Source organism: Hemitrygon akajei, chromosome 1 (genome assembly GCF_048418815.1).
Source record: "Hemitrygon akajei chromosome 1, sHemAka1.3, whole genome shotgun sequence".
NCBI lineage: Eukaryota > Metazoa > Chordata > Chondrichthyes > Myliobatiformes > Dasyatidae > Hemitrygon > Hemitrygon akajei.
Genome location: NC_133124.1, coordinates 40966545 through 40983886, shown reverse-complemented (window position 1 = coordinate 40983886; position 17342 = coordinate 40966545). Strand labels below are relative to the sequence as shown.

Genomic DNA, 17342 nt, shown 5'->3' with positions numbered 1-17342 from the left:
GCTTGAAAAGGGCATGATGACATATACCATCACCCTGCTCATGAACTGCTTGTCCCACTTCCATCAGGGAGAAGGCTACGTAGCATCCACACCAGGACCAGCAGACACAAAAACAGTTACTTTCTCCAAGTAGTAAGGCTACTAACCCACCCCTCCACGTCTTTAACCAACACTACTTTATCATTCCCTGACAGTCACCTCAAGTGCCTCGGTCACTTTATGGACATGAAATCAATGTTACCGTATGTATTTACAGTCTCTATCTTCTGGCATTATTATTGTGTTCTTTATCTTACTGTATTTTTTGTAGTGTATTCGATCCAGTGTGTAAAAAATATTTTGTCTCCTTTACACACATACTGGAAATGACAGTAAACAACCTTGAAATTTGAGTCCTGAAGCTACTTGTGGAATTTGCAATCAAAAGCCAAGTCCAAGCCAATTATGCAAGAATATATGACAACTAGAGAGCAATGCATTATATATTTGAGATGAGATGCCTTCTATAATGAGTTGGAGTTTATTGCTAAGCGGGGGAATGAAGTATATTGAATATTCCGGTAATATTTGAGTAATGTTGTAAATATATTGTTTGATTAAGCATTCTTTGTTAACATAATTCATTGTGAGTTATATGTAAGTAGTATATGAATGGTATATGTCATCATGCCATCACGTCACATGTGAACACCTCACTAAAAAAAAGTTTTAAAAAAATACTAAGTAGACAAGTATCCCACCTCCTGTGTTTTTCTTTCAATTAGTTTCTGGCCTTACAAAATGTAACAAAATTCCTGTCAAAGTTTCAACCCCAGGAAGATAAAATTAAACAAAGGAAAAAAGAAATGCACAAATTAATTCAAGGCATCTTTGCTTTAAAAATCAAAGTTATGGTCAAGGATGAGTCAAGCAAACATGCGGCAAGGTTTCAGTCTTATTTTTCAGTCATTGTTGCTAAGGTAGAACACTGGGGAATAGATCACAAGACACAGGATAGATATACCCTACAGAAGAAGATGTTCTCAAATGCCATGGATAGGCAACTGTGGCTGACAAGGGGACTTAAAGACTGTATAAAAGCCAAGGAGAGGGCATGCAAGGTAACAAAAGTGAGTGGAAAGTTGGATGATTGGGAAGCTTTTAAAGTCCAACAAAATGTAACTAAAAAAGCTTTAAGAAGGGAAAAGATTAAATATGAGGGCAAACTAGCCAATAATATAAAGCAGGATATTAGAGGTTTTTTAAACCTTATATAGAGAGTAAAAGGGAGGTGAAAATTGATATTGGGCTGCTGGAAAATGATGCTGGTGAGGTAGTAATGGGGGACAAAGAAATGGCAGATGAACTCAATGGATACTTTGCACTAGGCTTCACTATGGAAGACACTAACAGGTCCGTGAGTTTAGTGGAGCAGGAGTGAGTGCCATTGCTATTACAAAGGAAAAAGTGCTAGGCAAACTGAAAGGTCTTAAGGTGCAAAAGTCATCTGGGGCAGATGGACTGCATCTCAAAGTCCTGAGAGGTTGCTGAAGAGACAATGGATGCATTGTTCATGATCTTTCAAGAATCACTTGATCCTGGCATGGTCCCAGAGGACTAGAAGATTACAAATGCCACTCCTCTCTTTAAGAAGGGAGGAAGGTAATAGAAAGGAAAACATTGGCCAGTTAGCCCAACCTCAGTGGTTGGAAAATTGTTGGAGTCGATTATTAAGGATGAGGCTTCGGGTTAATGGGAGACTAATGAGTCAAAGTCAGCATGGTTTCTGTAAAGGGAAATCATGCCTGACAAATCTGTTTTGTCAACTTTCTCTGAGTAAGTAACCAGCAGGATGGACAAAGGAAAGGTAGTGGGTGCCACTTGAATTTATAAGCGTTTGATAAGTTGCCACAGATGAGGCTGTTTAATAAGATAAAATCCTACGGTGTTACAGGAAGAATACTGGCATGGATAAAGGAATGGCTGACAGGCGGGTGGTAGTAAGTGGGAATAAAAGGGGCCTTTTCTGGTTGGCTGCCAGTGACTAGTGGTGTTCCTCAGGGGTCAGTACTGGGACAGCTGCTTTTCACATTGTTTGTCAGTGACTTAGGTAATGGAATTGATGGCTTTGTGGCAAAGTTTGCAGATGATACAAAGATAGGTAGGTAGTGCTGAGGAAGCAATGTGCTTGCAGCAGGGCTTAGAAGAAGTAGAAGAATGGGCAAAAAAGTGGCAGATGGAATACAGCGTTGAGAAATGTATGATAATGCACTTAGGTAAAAGGAACAATAGTGCAGACTATTATCCAAATGGGGAGAAAATTCAAACATCAGAGGTACAGAGGGACTTAGGAGATCTCATGCAAGACTTCCAGAAGGTTAATTTACAGGTTGAGTCCATGGTAAAGAAGACAAATGCAATGTTGGCATTTATTTCAAGGGGAACAGAATATAAAAGCAAGGAGATAATGCTGAGACTTTGTAAGACACTAGTCAGGCCGCAGTTGGAGTATTGTCAACAGTTTTAGGCCCCAGTTTCAGCTCGGAAAGGAAGTATTGTCATTGGAGAGAGTCCAAAGGAGGTTCTCGAGGATGATTTTGGGAATGAAGGGATCAACATATGAGGAGTATTTGGCAGCTTTGGGCCTGTACTCACTGGAATTTAGAAGAATGCGGGGGAGGGGATCTAATTGAAACCTACCAGATAGAGTATATGTGGAGAGGGTGTTTCCAATGGTGGGGGTATTCACAACTAGGGGGAACACCCTCAAAGTTGAGGGGTGACCTTTTAGAATAGAGGCAAGGAGGAAATTTTCTAGCTAGAGAGAGTGAATCTGTGGAATACTCTGGCACAAACTGCAGATAGAGGCCAAGAACATGGGTTTATTTAAAGCAGAAGTTGATAGTTTCCTGATTGGTCAGGGCATCAAAGGATATGGCAAGAAAACAGGTGTATGGGGTCGATTGGGATCTGGGATCAGCCATGATTAAATGGTACAGAAGAGTCTATGGGCTGAATGGCACAAATCCATACCAACTCATTATTGCAACACAGAGAAAGAGCTGTACTGTCAGAAGTGCTAACTTTCAGCAAACCCACACTATCAACTGTCTCTGGGCAACTATAAATGTTTCCAGAACACCATTTTGAAAAGAAACAAGGAGATTATCCCTACTATCCAAATTCTCAATCAAGATTTACCAAAAAAAAATCAGAACTTCTTTTAAGCTTGTTGTGCAGATTGTTGTAAGGTGGTAGCCAATCAATAACTTATATACTGCAATAATAACTTCATTATAGCAATGTGGCACTTCTGACAAATGCTTTTAAGTTTACTTAAACGATGCAGAGCACAGTGCATATAAGATGTTTTCCTGATAATTCCAGTTCATGGATTGATAGTACTAGACAGATATTAGAAAACCACGCAATACACAGCAAGAACTATTAGGTCTGAAGGTTGCGAAAACTCACCATGTTGGCAGATGAGCCCTGAAATTTGATATTTGGCAATGAAAATGCCAATGAATTATAGGTGCTGCATCAGGGACACTTGCAACATGACATTTTTATAATGAAATTTGAACTTTGTCCACTGACACCAGCTTTACAATAAGCTATTCTAAGTATAGCTAAATTTAGCACCTGCTCTGAGGCATAATTATTTTTGTGCAAAAGTCAATTTTCTGTGGATTTGGGGGGGAAAAAGGGATTTGCAAATATCTCTTCGTGCTCCATTTGTGGGAAAGTAATACTGCAGATGTCTTCATAACCTCACTACAAATAGCAAAAAAAGTCTACTGAAAACCACTTCTGAGCTTCGATTCAACCTACATTATAATCTACGAATAACAGTTCTAAGAGTAAAATATATATTAGGAATACGAGTTAGTGCAAAAAAGAATCGTTCCATAATCTAACGCAAAAATTAAAATATATGAAATTTTACATACCTGATTTGGATTTCAGTAATATCCGAATGGTGTGACCATCATTAATTACTTCAGAATCACGACAGACCACATAATTTGGGGATAAACGTACGTCCAGTAGCGAAGGGTCATACTTTGCCTCCCTGGAGTTCAAATTTATCGGAGATTGATACACTCCATTAGCTGCAGGGAACAACAATCCCCATTCCACTCCTAAAATAGAATAGACGTAGATGCTTTCAAATATAATAAAATTAAAACCCGTTGCAATAACCATATACGCACAGTTTTGCAGACTGAATGCAAGGCAAATTTGCTGTAATACTCAGAGACGGCTTATCTCTAGCACGTTACTATACCAATAATAATTGGACCTCGCAGACAGTTTTGCACACACTGAAAATTAAGTAACCTAATCTCCTGAAATATAATTCATTGAATCAACATAAAGGTAAATTAATTATTACACGTGGGGAGAAACAGACTCCCTGCGAAGGAAACAAATCCGAAACAAGAACTATCTTTCAGGTTTATGGAGGGTATAATTCGCAGGCGGTTTCGTGTAGTGTCAACCACCACGCTGCCACCGCACAACTCAAATGTTTTTAAAAGTTTTCAGTAGCTCACCTTCTTCATACCCCCAATCCAACCCTTCCTTGTTCCTCTCAGGCTCGGCTTCCTCGATAAAAGTGCAATCAGCCATCTGGAACGCTGCCCGGGTCCGAGCGGCTCCAGCCTCCAGCTGCGAGGAGACCCGACCGCGTGCACGAGCACCTCCGCTGACGGTCGGGCGCGCGCGGGAAGCGACCGGCTCGCTACCTGATCCCCAGGCTCCGCTCTGTGTCCCAGCTGAAATATTACTTGGATTTACAGACGGACCTTCAGACTTCATTTTCAACAACAACAACAAAAGCACAATAAGCCGCTTACCTAATATCGGAATCTAGGTGTGAAACAAGCAGTGATACATATTATCTGTCACCTTGAAATATAACGCTTTCACTTTGTAAACTATTTGTACTGGTTCAAGTGTAGAGGTGTTTACATGGAAAGCACATTAATGTAAAATTCAGGTTTATATTTTGAAACTATGAGATCTGGGTACTGCTCGAAACATTAACTTTTTGCTATCCCACACCACCACCACCCCTACTACCGAGACATGTCATGTGTTAACTCTTCCACTATGTCTGAGGGTTAAATCTTAAATGCTCCCTGGGCAGGCAAGAAAGGATCCGAATAAATGTTATTTTCTGCCTGTTTCAGGATCTTTAATTGGTTGATTTATAATCGTTCGTAGAATGGACCCAATTAATTGACACCGTCAGGTTGCAACTGCAGATTTGCTCTTAGATTTCTGCTCATGGGCTTAGATTTCTGCAGCGATATAAACAAAGATTTAATACCATTCTCTCGTAAGTATAAATGCTGCCCCGAGCACTGAAACTTTAGTTACGGAACAAGTAATATTTTATAGTTATTCTTTTAAGATTACTTTCGAATTACAGAGAATAGTGTAATTTTATAACAATTGCAGAAGCATTTCGCTTCTCCCTTACCTTGCGGCGACTTCCTCGATCGTGCAAGACCTTCGGTGAATAGTTTCAATCTCGCAGAAGGAAGTCAGATAACCGCACGAGCGATCCGAAAAGCAGAGAGCTCAGTTCTTTCTACAAAGTTATATTTACTCCCAAGAACAGGAGATCCCAGCATGTGTGTGACAGGTACTTGGAAATGTATTCAAATCCTCTTACTTACCAGCTCAAATCCAACTGCTTAGACTGTGGGAGGTGTTACATTGTACCTCTGTATGATGAACCCAAACCTCAAAAGGCAGGAAAGAATACATTATATACATCAGTACTTCAAACCAAACGGGAGGACCCTGCCGTAGTTCCTTTGTGGTATGTAAATGGCTGACCGTTAATTGGTCAGATGGCTGACCATCTGACTCAGATAATGTAGAAACAAATTTTATGGCATCGGCTGTGCTTTACTATTTCACAGATAAACACATACAATTTATCTTAGTTTTATCTACTAAAATTGTTGTTTGACTTCTCCTGCCTCCACTACGCTCAACTCCGATGGCACGTATGGAAAGCCCGTGGACACCATTGTCATTCAGTTTGTGACAATCTAATCTGCTGTCTGTCACTCCACTTGTTGCCACAAGCCACCAGGCCAAACATCTAATGGTCAGTCAGACTTTACATCTTTCTCCTCTCTCCCTGGCGTCGTGGTTAGCACAACTCTTTACAATACCAGTGACCCTGGTTCAATTCCCACAGCTGCCTGTACGGAGTTTGTATGTTCTCCCCATGACTGCGTGAGTTTCCTCCCACAGTGCAACAACATCCTGGTTGGTTGGTTAATTGGCCGTTGTACATTTCCTCATAATTAGGCGAGGGTTAAATCGGAGGTTGCTGGATGTCGTGGCGCGAAGGTCTAGGAGGGCCTTTTCCATGCTATGTATCAATCAATAAATAAAAATGAATTCATAAACCTTTGAGGCTTCTATCTTGCTCCGTCAACCTGATAAACAGACAAACATTTAATTTTGCTTCCTGGCTGTCACATTGACTGCTATTTCTAACAGCTCTCATCTCATGTACTGATCCCCTCTCAGTGAAATCCACCAACAATACGCCCTCTCCAAAAGAAAACACTTGACCTTTCCATCATTGCAGACTACCACTGTATTTCCACCTTCCATTTCCAAACCAAGGTCTTTAGACACCAGAATCCTTCATCCTTCACCGTGTACTGATGACACCCAGCTCTGTCTCACCTACAAAAGCACAAGAGATTCCGCAGAGCAAACACCCGTAAAATGCCAGGGGAGCTCAGCAGGTCAGACAGCATCTACGGAGAGGAATAAAGAGCCGACACTTTGGGCTGAGACCCTTCCTCAGCATGTCAGGAGAAGTGTTACCTCACCAACACTTCTTTTGACTACCACCTGCTCACCACTACTAGGGATCATCATGCTATTTGTCATCATCCAGGTGTAGATGAGGTAAAGAAACTGGAAAAGATAAAGGTATTGCATTTGAAATGAAAATAGGACAGATGAAGTGTCTTCGGCCTGAAATATTAACACTCTGCTTCTCTTTCCATAGATACTGCTTTGCTGATTGCAGGTTTCCTGCTTTCTGTTTTCAGATTTCCCATTTTTTAATTCCTGCTTTTTATTTTCAGACTTCCAGCATCTACACTTTGTTTTATTGTCATCTCTTTGGTCCTCTACAGAAACTCTATTTCCCTGTCACCAACTAGTAAATGTCTGCAACTGTACTCACCTACTCACAACCTTGGTGTTACATTTGACCACAAGTTGAGTTTAGAGCTCATATCAGTGCCATCTCTAAGATAGGCTTATTCCACCTACGTAAAATAACCCAATTCCTTCCCTTCACGCGTTCTCTGCACCCGAGACCTTATCAAACACTAGATATCTTCAAACTTAATAACTTAAATTTCTGTTTTCCTTCACTCTACCCTTGGGACTATGCTGCCTATCTCCCAGCCTAGCATCACCATGCACATTGACCTGCAATAGTTCCAGCTAATCAAGATATCAATATTGACATTTTTATTCATGTTTTCATCTTCACGCCTCAGTTTTGCACTTCATCTCTCCAATCCTACAATCAACACATCTATATTCCTCCAGTTCTAGCCTTTTGCACATCCTCAAAACCCACAGGAACAAGAAGAAAATATGAACAGGAGTAGTGGACCTGGGCCTCAAAGCCTGTCTGCCATTCATCATGACCATTGATGATCTGTTCAAGGCCTCAACTCTTTGCCATTTCCCTGTAGCCCCGAATTCCTCAGTTTTTTCACCAATTCATCTAGAATTTCCTGCCAACAGTTTTCTGACTCTCTCTCCTCCTTTTAACTTTTATTTTAAATCCTTGCTCTTTGATCAAGTCTTTGGTCCTTTACACAAATCTTGCTGGGACTTGAAGTCCTGCGTTACATGGAAATGTTGAGTAGATTGAATAGACTTTATTCCCTGTAGTGCAGGAGAATGAGGTGAAACCTTAGAGGTATACAAAGTATGAGGATGAATGCATGCAGGCTTCTCCTCTCAGATTGGGTGAGATTAGAACTAGAGGCCATAGGTTTAAAGTGAAAGGTAAAATATTTTCGGGGAATCTGAGAAGGAAGTGCTTCACTAAGGGGGTGGAGGGAGCTGCAAGTGGAAGTGGTAGATACGGGTTCAATTGTAACATTTAAGAGTGGTTTAAATAGGTATATAGATGACAGAGGTATGGAGGGATATGGTTTGGGAGTGGGTAGATGGGACTAGACAGAAAACTAGGCCAGCTTTGACTAGATGTGTTGAAAGACATGTTTCTATGCTTTATGAAAGGTCATAAGGGCCTACTCCATAAATAAACATCTCTGTCTGTCCTACTATCTCTTTCTGAGGCATTACATCTAATCTATTTACATGATGATTCTCTGAAAGCACTGGTGGATTGCGCTGATATGCCAAAGTAGCTTTGAAATGGAAAATGTTTGTTATAACTATGTAAAATAGCTTTTAGCTGAGGGAATGAAAATATTAAATGGAACTTTGCAACTTCAATAATACTTTGGATCTGAATTCTATAATTGTCCAGTATATGAGAGACATAAATAAGTAGCTTTATTGTCTTTTTTGAATACAGTAATTTATTTAATTTTTATTCCTTGATGTTTTAAAAGCTGTTTGCACAATTGTAAAATGCATCCACAATTGTTGATAAGGGAATGGAGCAACTGCTACTTTATTGCCTGGAAAATGTATCTGGACTTTATATGGGCTGGTGAATGGCCCTGGGCATTACTGAACTGCTGAATGGAATCTGAAATGTGGCAATAAGACCGCTGAGGAACGGTGAATTATTTTATCTGTTTTCCTTACAAGAATAACGGGAAGGGTTTTAATTGAAAATAACAAAAAAGAGTATTATTTGATATTTTATATTTATTTTTTAATTGATCAAACTACATCAATATACCTCCTTCAAAACAATCACCTATATATTTAATCCCCTTTTGGAACCAATTATGTAAAAGTTTATTATCCATTGTAAAAGGAATAAGCCTATTTTGAATTAAAGTTATTTTTGCTAATAAAGATTTCTTTATCTCATCGTCCATATTTACCTTATTCCATAAATCAATCAAGTGTCTTAATATAGGAGATTCTTTTTTTTCCCGTATCCATTTGGATTCCCATTTATATATAAAATCCTCTGGTATATTTTCTCCTATCTTATCTAATTCTATTTTAATCCATGCCGATTTTTCTTCATCAAAAAAAGACGCAATAAATCTAAGTTGATTTGCTTTATAATAATTCTTAAAATTTGGAAGTTGTAACCCCCCTAAATCAAATTTACATGTCAATTTTTCCAATGATGTTCTTGACATCTTACCGTGTTGATGCCAAAACCTAGTGAAGTAGAAATATTAATTCAGAAAGGAAAAATTAAAAAAAATATATCTTGTATGTATAATTTGATTCAAAAGCAAACAATTAAGTTAGGAATTCATAAATCAAGACAAAAATGGGAATCTGATCTGAACGTTAAAATTGATGGAAAAAACTGGTCAAGACTATGTTTTGATAGTATGAGAAATACAATAAATGTGTGACTTAAATTAATACAATATAATTTTTTACATCAATTATATATAACACCACAGAAAATAAATAGATTTAATTTAAATATGTCTGACCAATGTTTTCGATGTGGTCAAGAAATTGGTACTTTTTTACATTCTACCTGGTCCTGTTTTAAAATTCAACCATTTTGGATAAATTTAAGACTTTTATTGGAACAAATTATTGGAGTATAACTCCCACATAGTCCATTATTATTTTTATTAGGAGACATTGAGGGGACAATACCGAAACTTAAATTGAACAAGTATCAGAAAAAAATTATAAAAATTGCATTGGCCAGTAGCCAAAAAATTTATCGCAGTTAGTTGGAAATCTGATTTATATTTAACTATGGATCATTGGAATAATGAAATACATAGTTGTATTCCATTTGAAAAAATTATGTATAATCTAAGAAATGAATATGATATATTTTTGAAAATTTGGCTCCCATACTTACAAAAGATAGGATTAAATACACAGGTCCTTTAAAGATAAAATCATAGTAATTGGGGAAAGTAAAAATAAATATTAAAATTATTTTGAACTCCATGGAGCATGTGGGGGTCCTCCGATATCCAGGCAATCTTTTTCTTCTTTCTTTCTTTTTTTTCCTTTCTTTAGATAAGGGTTAAGGGGAGGAGGGTTAAGGGGAGGGGGGAGGGTCAACATTATTTTTCTTACTATTTTATTATCACATTTATTACTTGTAATTTCTAAAATTTAATAAATAAATAAATAAATAAATAAATAAATAAATAAATAAATAGATAGATAGATAGATAGATAGATAGATAGATAGATAGATAGATAGATAGATAAATAAATAAATAAATGGATGGGTGGATGGATGGATGGATGGATGGATAAATAAATAAATAAATAAATAGATAGATAATAACGGGAAGGGGTTGGTTGGGGATAGGTGTGGTCTGCGATTTGGAGAATTGTGGGAATCCAACCTGGACAACTCGGACAGAAAGATGAGGACTGACTTTGGATTCCTGATGCCTGTTGACTGAGAAGGAACATGAAAGGCTTGGGCTTGACAGGAGTGAGAAAGTGACAGCAATGAATTGTGGTTGGTTAAAGGGTCTGGATTAACATTGAATTTGAGCCTTGAAATTTTAATGAAACCTTATTTAAAAGTTGCTACCTTGCACATCTTGTGATCACTCAACTCTAGTAAGTTGTTCTCCTAAAGAGTTGGTCTTCAGATGGCTGTAGAGGCATCCACAGGTTCTGGTGCAGTGTGGACACAAGTAAATGGTAGCTATGGTTAGAAATTGTGCCTTTTGGTTGCTCATTTGCTCTTTTCACCGCTGCTGCTTGTATTCTAGGCACAGTGGAGGTTGCTCTCAGGTAGTGTAGCACCCTGTTGAATAGATTTCCTCCAGGTGCATCTATTAAGTGCAATGACTTCCCAGTTTTTAGATGTAATGTTGAATTTCTTCAAGCTAAGTTTGATAAAATCTTCAAAGCATTTTCTTTGCCCTCCAGGGTCTTGTTGACCTTCCTTCTACTGGAAGTAAAGGATCTGTTTGGAAAGACATGAGTTCGGCATCCGAATGGCATGACATATCCATCGGAGTTGGTGTTACTTTATCATAGAGGAAATGTTGTTTATGTTGGCCTCCCCCTGTACACTGTTGTGTCTCTCCTTCCAGCTAATCCTCAACATCTTTTGCAAGGTTTTTTGGTGGCATTGTGCCAGGGCCTTCAGCTCCATACAGTAATGTAGGAAGGACAACTGCTCTAGAGACCAAACGTTTTGTTTGGACCTGTAGGTCATGGTCTTCAGAGACTCTTTTCCTTAATCTTGCATAGGCTGCACTAGCACTACTCAGCCGATGGTTGATCTCTAAGTCTTGGTCTGCTTTTGAGGAAAGAATGTTGTCAAGGCAGGGAAAGTAGCCTATATTTTCAAGAGGGATATCATCAATTTATATGGAGGGCTGGATAAATGGCTGGTTAGGCGGTGGCAGATGAGGAATCTGGGTCTTTTTTTAATGTTCCGGCAAGACCCAGGGTACTATATGCCTCAGCAAAGACATTCAGGATGCAATGGAGGTGTTCTTCAGAGTCTGCCATGATGGTATTGTCATCTGCACACTGAAGCTCCATGACGGTGGTGGCGCTGACATTGTTCTTGACCTTGAACTGGTTGAGGTTGAAAAGCCGGTTGTCCATTTTATACACGATTGGGATTCCTTGTGGCAGGTCTTGGCCACTGAGGTGAAGGATGGCAGCAATAAAGATGACCAACAGGGTGGCTGCAATGGTACAGTCCTGTTCAATTTCTGCCTTGACAGTGAAGGGGGTCTAATTCAGCACCTCTATTGCTGTGCAACATGGCTGACATGCAGTAACATGCAGTAGCCTTAGTACTGGTAAGTACTTGTAAGGACAGCCATATATTGATAGTATATGCCAGAGAGCTTGGCAGTCTACTGTATCAAATGCCTTTGTCAAATCTATGAAAGCCAATTAGAAAGGTTGCCTTTGTTCGTAGCATTTTTCCCGTCATTGACATGCTGTGAAGATCATGTCTGTGCTACCTCTAGATGGACAGAAACCACACTGTGATTCAGCGAGATCTTCCTCAGATAGCGGAAGGAGTTGGCTGACAAGCAAACATGCAAGCACTCTGCCTGGAGTTGCCTTCAGCAGTAAGACGTGTCTCTGGTGCAGGAGGGCTGGTCCACCTTCCTTAAAGATCTCTGCTGGGATCCTGTCAGGACCAGTAGCTTTATTGATTTTCAGGCTCCTGATGGCATCAAGAACCTATTTCATACTGGGAGGTTCCCCTATGTCTTCTCTCACAGCTCTCCGGAGGATTTGGTTAGTAAACTCTGGTTCAGCTGTGCTGTTGTGGTTAAGAAGCTCTTGAAAGTGCTCTCTCCATCAATCCTTCATATCCTTCCGATCCTTTAGCAAGTTCTTTCCACCCTTTGAGTGCAGGGGGTTTAATCCAAATTAACTTGGATCATAGACTGCTTTGCTGGCACTGAAGAAGCCTCCTATGACACCAGAATCTGCCAATGTCTGGAATATTAGGGCTTTCTCAGTCCACAAAGAATTCTTTAGCTCTCTCACCCTGTGCAGGACACCTAGCTTGGCTCTGTAGCAAGCTTCCCTTTTGGCCTTGCTGCCAATATCGCTCTACCAGGCACAAAAGACTTCCTTTTTCTTGAAGATGAGTTGTTCTATCTCCATGTCATTAACATCAAACCAATCCTGATGTTTCCTGGATGTGTACCCAAGGATGTTTTTGCAGTTATCAGGGATGTTAGATTTAAGCAGATCCCAGAGTTCTTCAATAACCTCAGGATATTCCTGTTTTCCCCAAAAGAGGCTGTTGAGTGGGATCCAGACAAGAGCTGGCGGAAGATGATGACACATCCCAACATCAGTGAAGGTGGAGCAGCTGCAACTATGACTGGGCAGCCAGATTTAGGATTCACTCCACTCAGCCCACTCGGAAAAGGGACCGGAAAAGGTGACCTAAAAATAGCCCGCCTCAAACCTTCCTGACTGGATTATCACATCAGAGATAAAGAAACATGACCTTTGGAGGCTGGAATGTGTGCACTCTCAATGGTGGTGCAACCCATGATTGACCAGAGAGAAAAACTGCAATTATCTCCAGAAAACTGTGGAGATGTCAGATTGGCCTCGTTGCTTTTTCTGAATCCCATCTAGCAGACACAGAGTAACTAATGGCAGAGATGAAGAGCAATTAATGGAAAGGGAAGACAACTGCTGGTCACAAACAAGAGAATATTTGCAGATGCTGGAAATTTGTCCTGCCGAAGGGTTTCAGCCTGAAACGTCAAATGTACTCTTTTCCCTGATGCTGCCTGGTCTGCTGAGTTCCTCCAGCATTTTGTTTGTGTTGCCAGGATTCATAGTGTTGGGTTTTCAATCCTGTGGGGAGCAGTGAACATCTCTTGATTATCCATTTGGTACTTGCAAGATGTCAACTGCTGTGAGTGCTTACGCACCATATCTGCACTTGCCTAGATGCAACACTGTTGAGCATCCTCAAGGAGATTAAGATAATTCTCTTAGGGGGCTTCAGTGCCAGGGTCGGTTGGGACTTCACCCTTTGGAAGAGTGCCATAGGAAAGGAAGGCATTGGCAACACCAACTCAAATGGATTACTACTCACCATATGTGCTGAGCACAATCTTATCATCATGAACAGTCTCCTTTGCAAGAAAAACAAATTCAAGGCATCTCGACAGCATCCCTGAGCAGCAGTATCTCATTGACTATGTCATTGTCCAAGCTAGGGACAGCCATAACATGAATATCACAAGGGCCATGATTGGCAGAGATAACTGCTGGACAGATTATCACCTGATCTGTTTCACCAAGTCCATCAGACTCATGAAAAAGAAGAGGGTTTATCAGAAGTAAGCCAGCCAACACACTGCTTGTTCACGTACCTTGAAAGTGTGCTTTCTACGAATGTGCAATTGCTCCAGCATTACTTCATATCCTGATTCAGCTCTTAAGGTGCACTTGGCCTCACCAGTCTGTGAAGTCCACATGAAGGCTTGTTTTGATGTTATGTAGTGGTTAAAATATGGTGCATTGATAGGCTGTAAATTCCACAGAAACAAGACAATGATCACGAGAATGAATCACAAACAGAAGAAAATCTGCAGATGCTGGAGATCCAAAGCAACACACACAAAATGCTGGAGGAACTCAGCAGGCCAGGCAGAATCTATGGAAAAGAGTAAACAGTCAATATTTGGGCTGAGACTCTTCTTCAGGGAAGAGAATATTCACTTCATTGTCACAGACCTTTTAGGTGGTCAGGGAAGCGTTAGTCCTTTGGATTCATGTTAAGCTTCACATGGAAAATGCAAAGTACATCTTGAATGAAACTTGTCACTCCATGCATTCAAGAAGCTCATAATACTGGGAAATGTACTCTAGGTGCCTAACGGTCTTCTTCAAAGAGAAGGAGATAAGGTCTCCATTCATGATTAGCTAGTGCCAGTAACGTTTCTAATACTAAAATGAGCTGCAAGCTGTGGTATACGGTGGAAATCAGAGAATGCATGGAATGATACAAATGTTAATATGTGTCAGTGATCTTCACTTCTATAGACATGAGTTTGTGGTCAGAACTCTGCCTGCAGGAGGTTGCAGTTATTTCTCACCATTAATTTTGCAAGACATATCCTCCCAGATGCATTGTATTTGGGAGATCTACAGCTGCAAATGTGGCCTCCCTCTATACTTTTAGGATTAAAATCTGTTGACGTATAGATTTTCTCTGCTATGTCTATGTTGTCTGCAGCCTTTCTCTTGCGACTCCTGCTTGAGAACAGTGCCCAGCAATACAGCCATGATTATGCAAATTACTGGAGAAATTAGCTTAGTCTGCAACAAGAGTTGCTTATCCAGAGTTCTGCCATGCAATCTCAGACTACTGTCAACACAACTCTGTTTACCAGTGTTCAAAGAATTTTAGAGAGTGGCAGCAATCTTCCAACAGATTATTAACATTTCTGAGGCACTGTATCAGGAGACTGGTATCAGTTCCATGGAGCACAAGTCTCGTTAAGGATAGCACCATTTAGTGACAAGATCTCTAATAGAAATTACAAAGAACAAAGAGTTCTAGGAACTAATGTCATCCTACATTTGCACACAACCTCACAGCTTTGAGGTACATGAATGTTAACCTGGTGATGGGTGCCACAATAGTGTAGCAGTTAGCACAATGCTTTACATTTCAGAGTCTGGAGCTCATTTCCAGTACCATTCTGTAAGGAGTCTCTGGAAAGCATGGAAAGCATGGGTTTTCTCTGAGTGCTCTGGTTTCACCCACAGACCAAAGACATATCGGTAGGTTAACTGGATATTGTAAATTGTCCCGTTGTTAGGTTAAGCTTACTCAAAGTTGCGTGGTTGCCAGGGATGCATGACACAAAGGGCCAGAAGAGTGATGTATCACTAAATAAAATAAATAATGAAATAAAAGTGAAACAAGTGGATGCAAGAAGACATATCAATGTATTCTAGTAAGACCGAGGATTGCGGGATCATAATGAACAGCACACCAGTCTCCCTGTAATGTCTGAACCTGGCTATAAAATACTGTTTCTCACTAGTCAACAATAAACACCATACCACACCACAGATGACACAAGGTTACAAAAGAGGAGGGCAATGGTGGGAGGGCAATGGAGGGCAACCACTCACAACCACTGTTCTCAGAACAACCACCAAGAAGTCTTGCTTCATAGAAGCAGTAGTAGAGATAGCAGAGGATGCACCACAAACCCTGAAAAATGGGAGTATCACAGCTCAGCAAAAATGACCCAGGAGAATGACAACACGACTTGCTTAGACACAAACACCTGGAAGGCACAGAGACTGGTCTACTGCTTTCAACAGGAAGAAGCACTGTCGACGTTTCAGGCCAAGACCCTTCGTCAGGACTCATTTTTAAGGCGGTGGGGGCCAGGGAACTTAAAATCATTGGAAAAAATTCAAAGTGTGAGAAGTGTCACAAACATAGGTGGGAAGAGATTGAACAAGGGAGGATAAGACAGTGTCAAGGTATGCAGAAGTGAGTTCGGTGGGGCAGGAGCAAGCTGAGACAATAGGTCTACCTGGACAGGCAGGGTTATGGATCTTGGGTAGGAGGTAGAAACGGAAGTGCAGGGTGTGGGAACTATGAGGTTGGTGGCAGTGGATGGGAGATCCCCAGAGCTGATAAGGCTGGTGATGGTGTGGGTGACAGTGGCCTGGTGCTCCTTAGTGGGGTCATGATCAAGGGGTAAATAAGAGGAGGTATCAGCGAGTTGTCGCTGTGCCTCAGCTAGGTAGAGGTCAGTACACCAGACTACAATAGTGCCCCCCCCCCCATCAGTGGGTTTTATAGTGAGGTTGGGATTGGTGCGGAGAGCAGAGCGTTCGGAAGGAGTGAGGTTGGAATTGGAACAAGGTGTGGTGAAGTCGAGACGGTTGATGTCCCGTCGGCAATTAGCAATAAAGAGATCCAGAGCAGGCAGAAGACCAGCGCCGGGGTGTCCATGAAGAGGAGGAGGGTTGAAGACGGGAGAAGGGGTCATCGTTAAGGGTGGGAGAGCCCTTGCCGAAGAAGTAGGCTCAAAGACGGAGCCAGCGGAAGAAGAGTTCAGTGTCATGGCGTACGCGGAACTCCAGCATCTGCAGATTTCCTCATGTTTACTGTTTTCAATGTTTGTTTCTTTCTCATTGATTTTATTTCAGTACATATTTGAAAAGGGGTGTAACATCTTTACCAAATATATTATTGAATGAGAATAATCATTAGCCTAATGGCTGTACCCCTTTCTTACTGTATTATGTGACAAACTATTCTCCTTTTAATGTTGCAACTTTTCTAGTAAAGAATGGTCAAGAGACTGACCACATGTGTGAAAGAAAGCCACAGTAAGACATCCTGTCCTGACAGCAGAACACTATTTTCCGTTATCTTTGTTAGAGATACTGAAGCATGGTACCAAAATGTTGGTTAATGAAATTACAAAGACCTTAAGACATAGGAGCAGAATTGGGCCCATTGAATCAGCACCACCATTCCATCATGGCTGATTTATTACCCCGTTCTCCTGCCTTCACTCCTTAACCTTTGATGCCCTTACTAATCAAGAACCCATCAACTCCCAATTTAAGTATACGCAATGTCTTGGCCTCCATGCTGTGGTTAAAGAGATTCCTCCTCATCTCTGTTCTAAAGGGACATCCTTCTATTC

The 17342-nt window shown here is 40.6% G+C and overlaps 1 protein-coding gene across 2 annotated transcripts in view; it reads right to left on the bottom strand.

Annotated features, from left to right (window-relative positions):
* Nucleotides 1–5694, bottom strand: part of ca8 (carbonic anhydrase VIII) — a 71073-nt gene extending 65379 nt beyond the window's left edge. The window contains exons 1-3 of one of the 2 annotated variants that reach the window (XM_073051139.1): nucleotides 5670–5694; nucleotides 4539–4760; nucleotides 3933–4124 (exon numbers count right to left, since the gene is read on the bottom strand). In XM_073051139.1, the coding sequence (XP_072907240.1) occupies nucleotides 3933–4124; nucleotides 4539–4614 (268 nt within the window). In that variant the 5' untranslated portion in view covers nucleotides 4615–4760; nucleotides 5670–5694. Of the gene's footprint in view, nucleotides 1–3932; nucleotides 4125–4538; nucleotides 4761–5470; nucleotides 5576–5669 lie in introns of those variants that run through there. The other variant, XM_073051046.1, reaches the window with a different exon arrangement.
* Between the last annotated feature and the right edge of the window lie 11648 nt (nucleotides 5695–17342).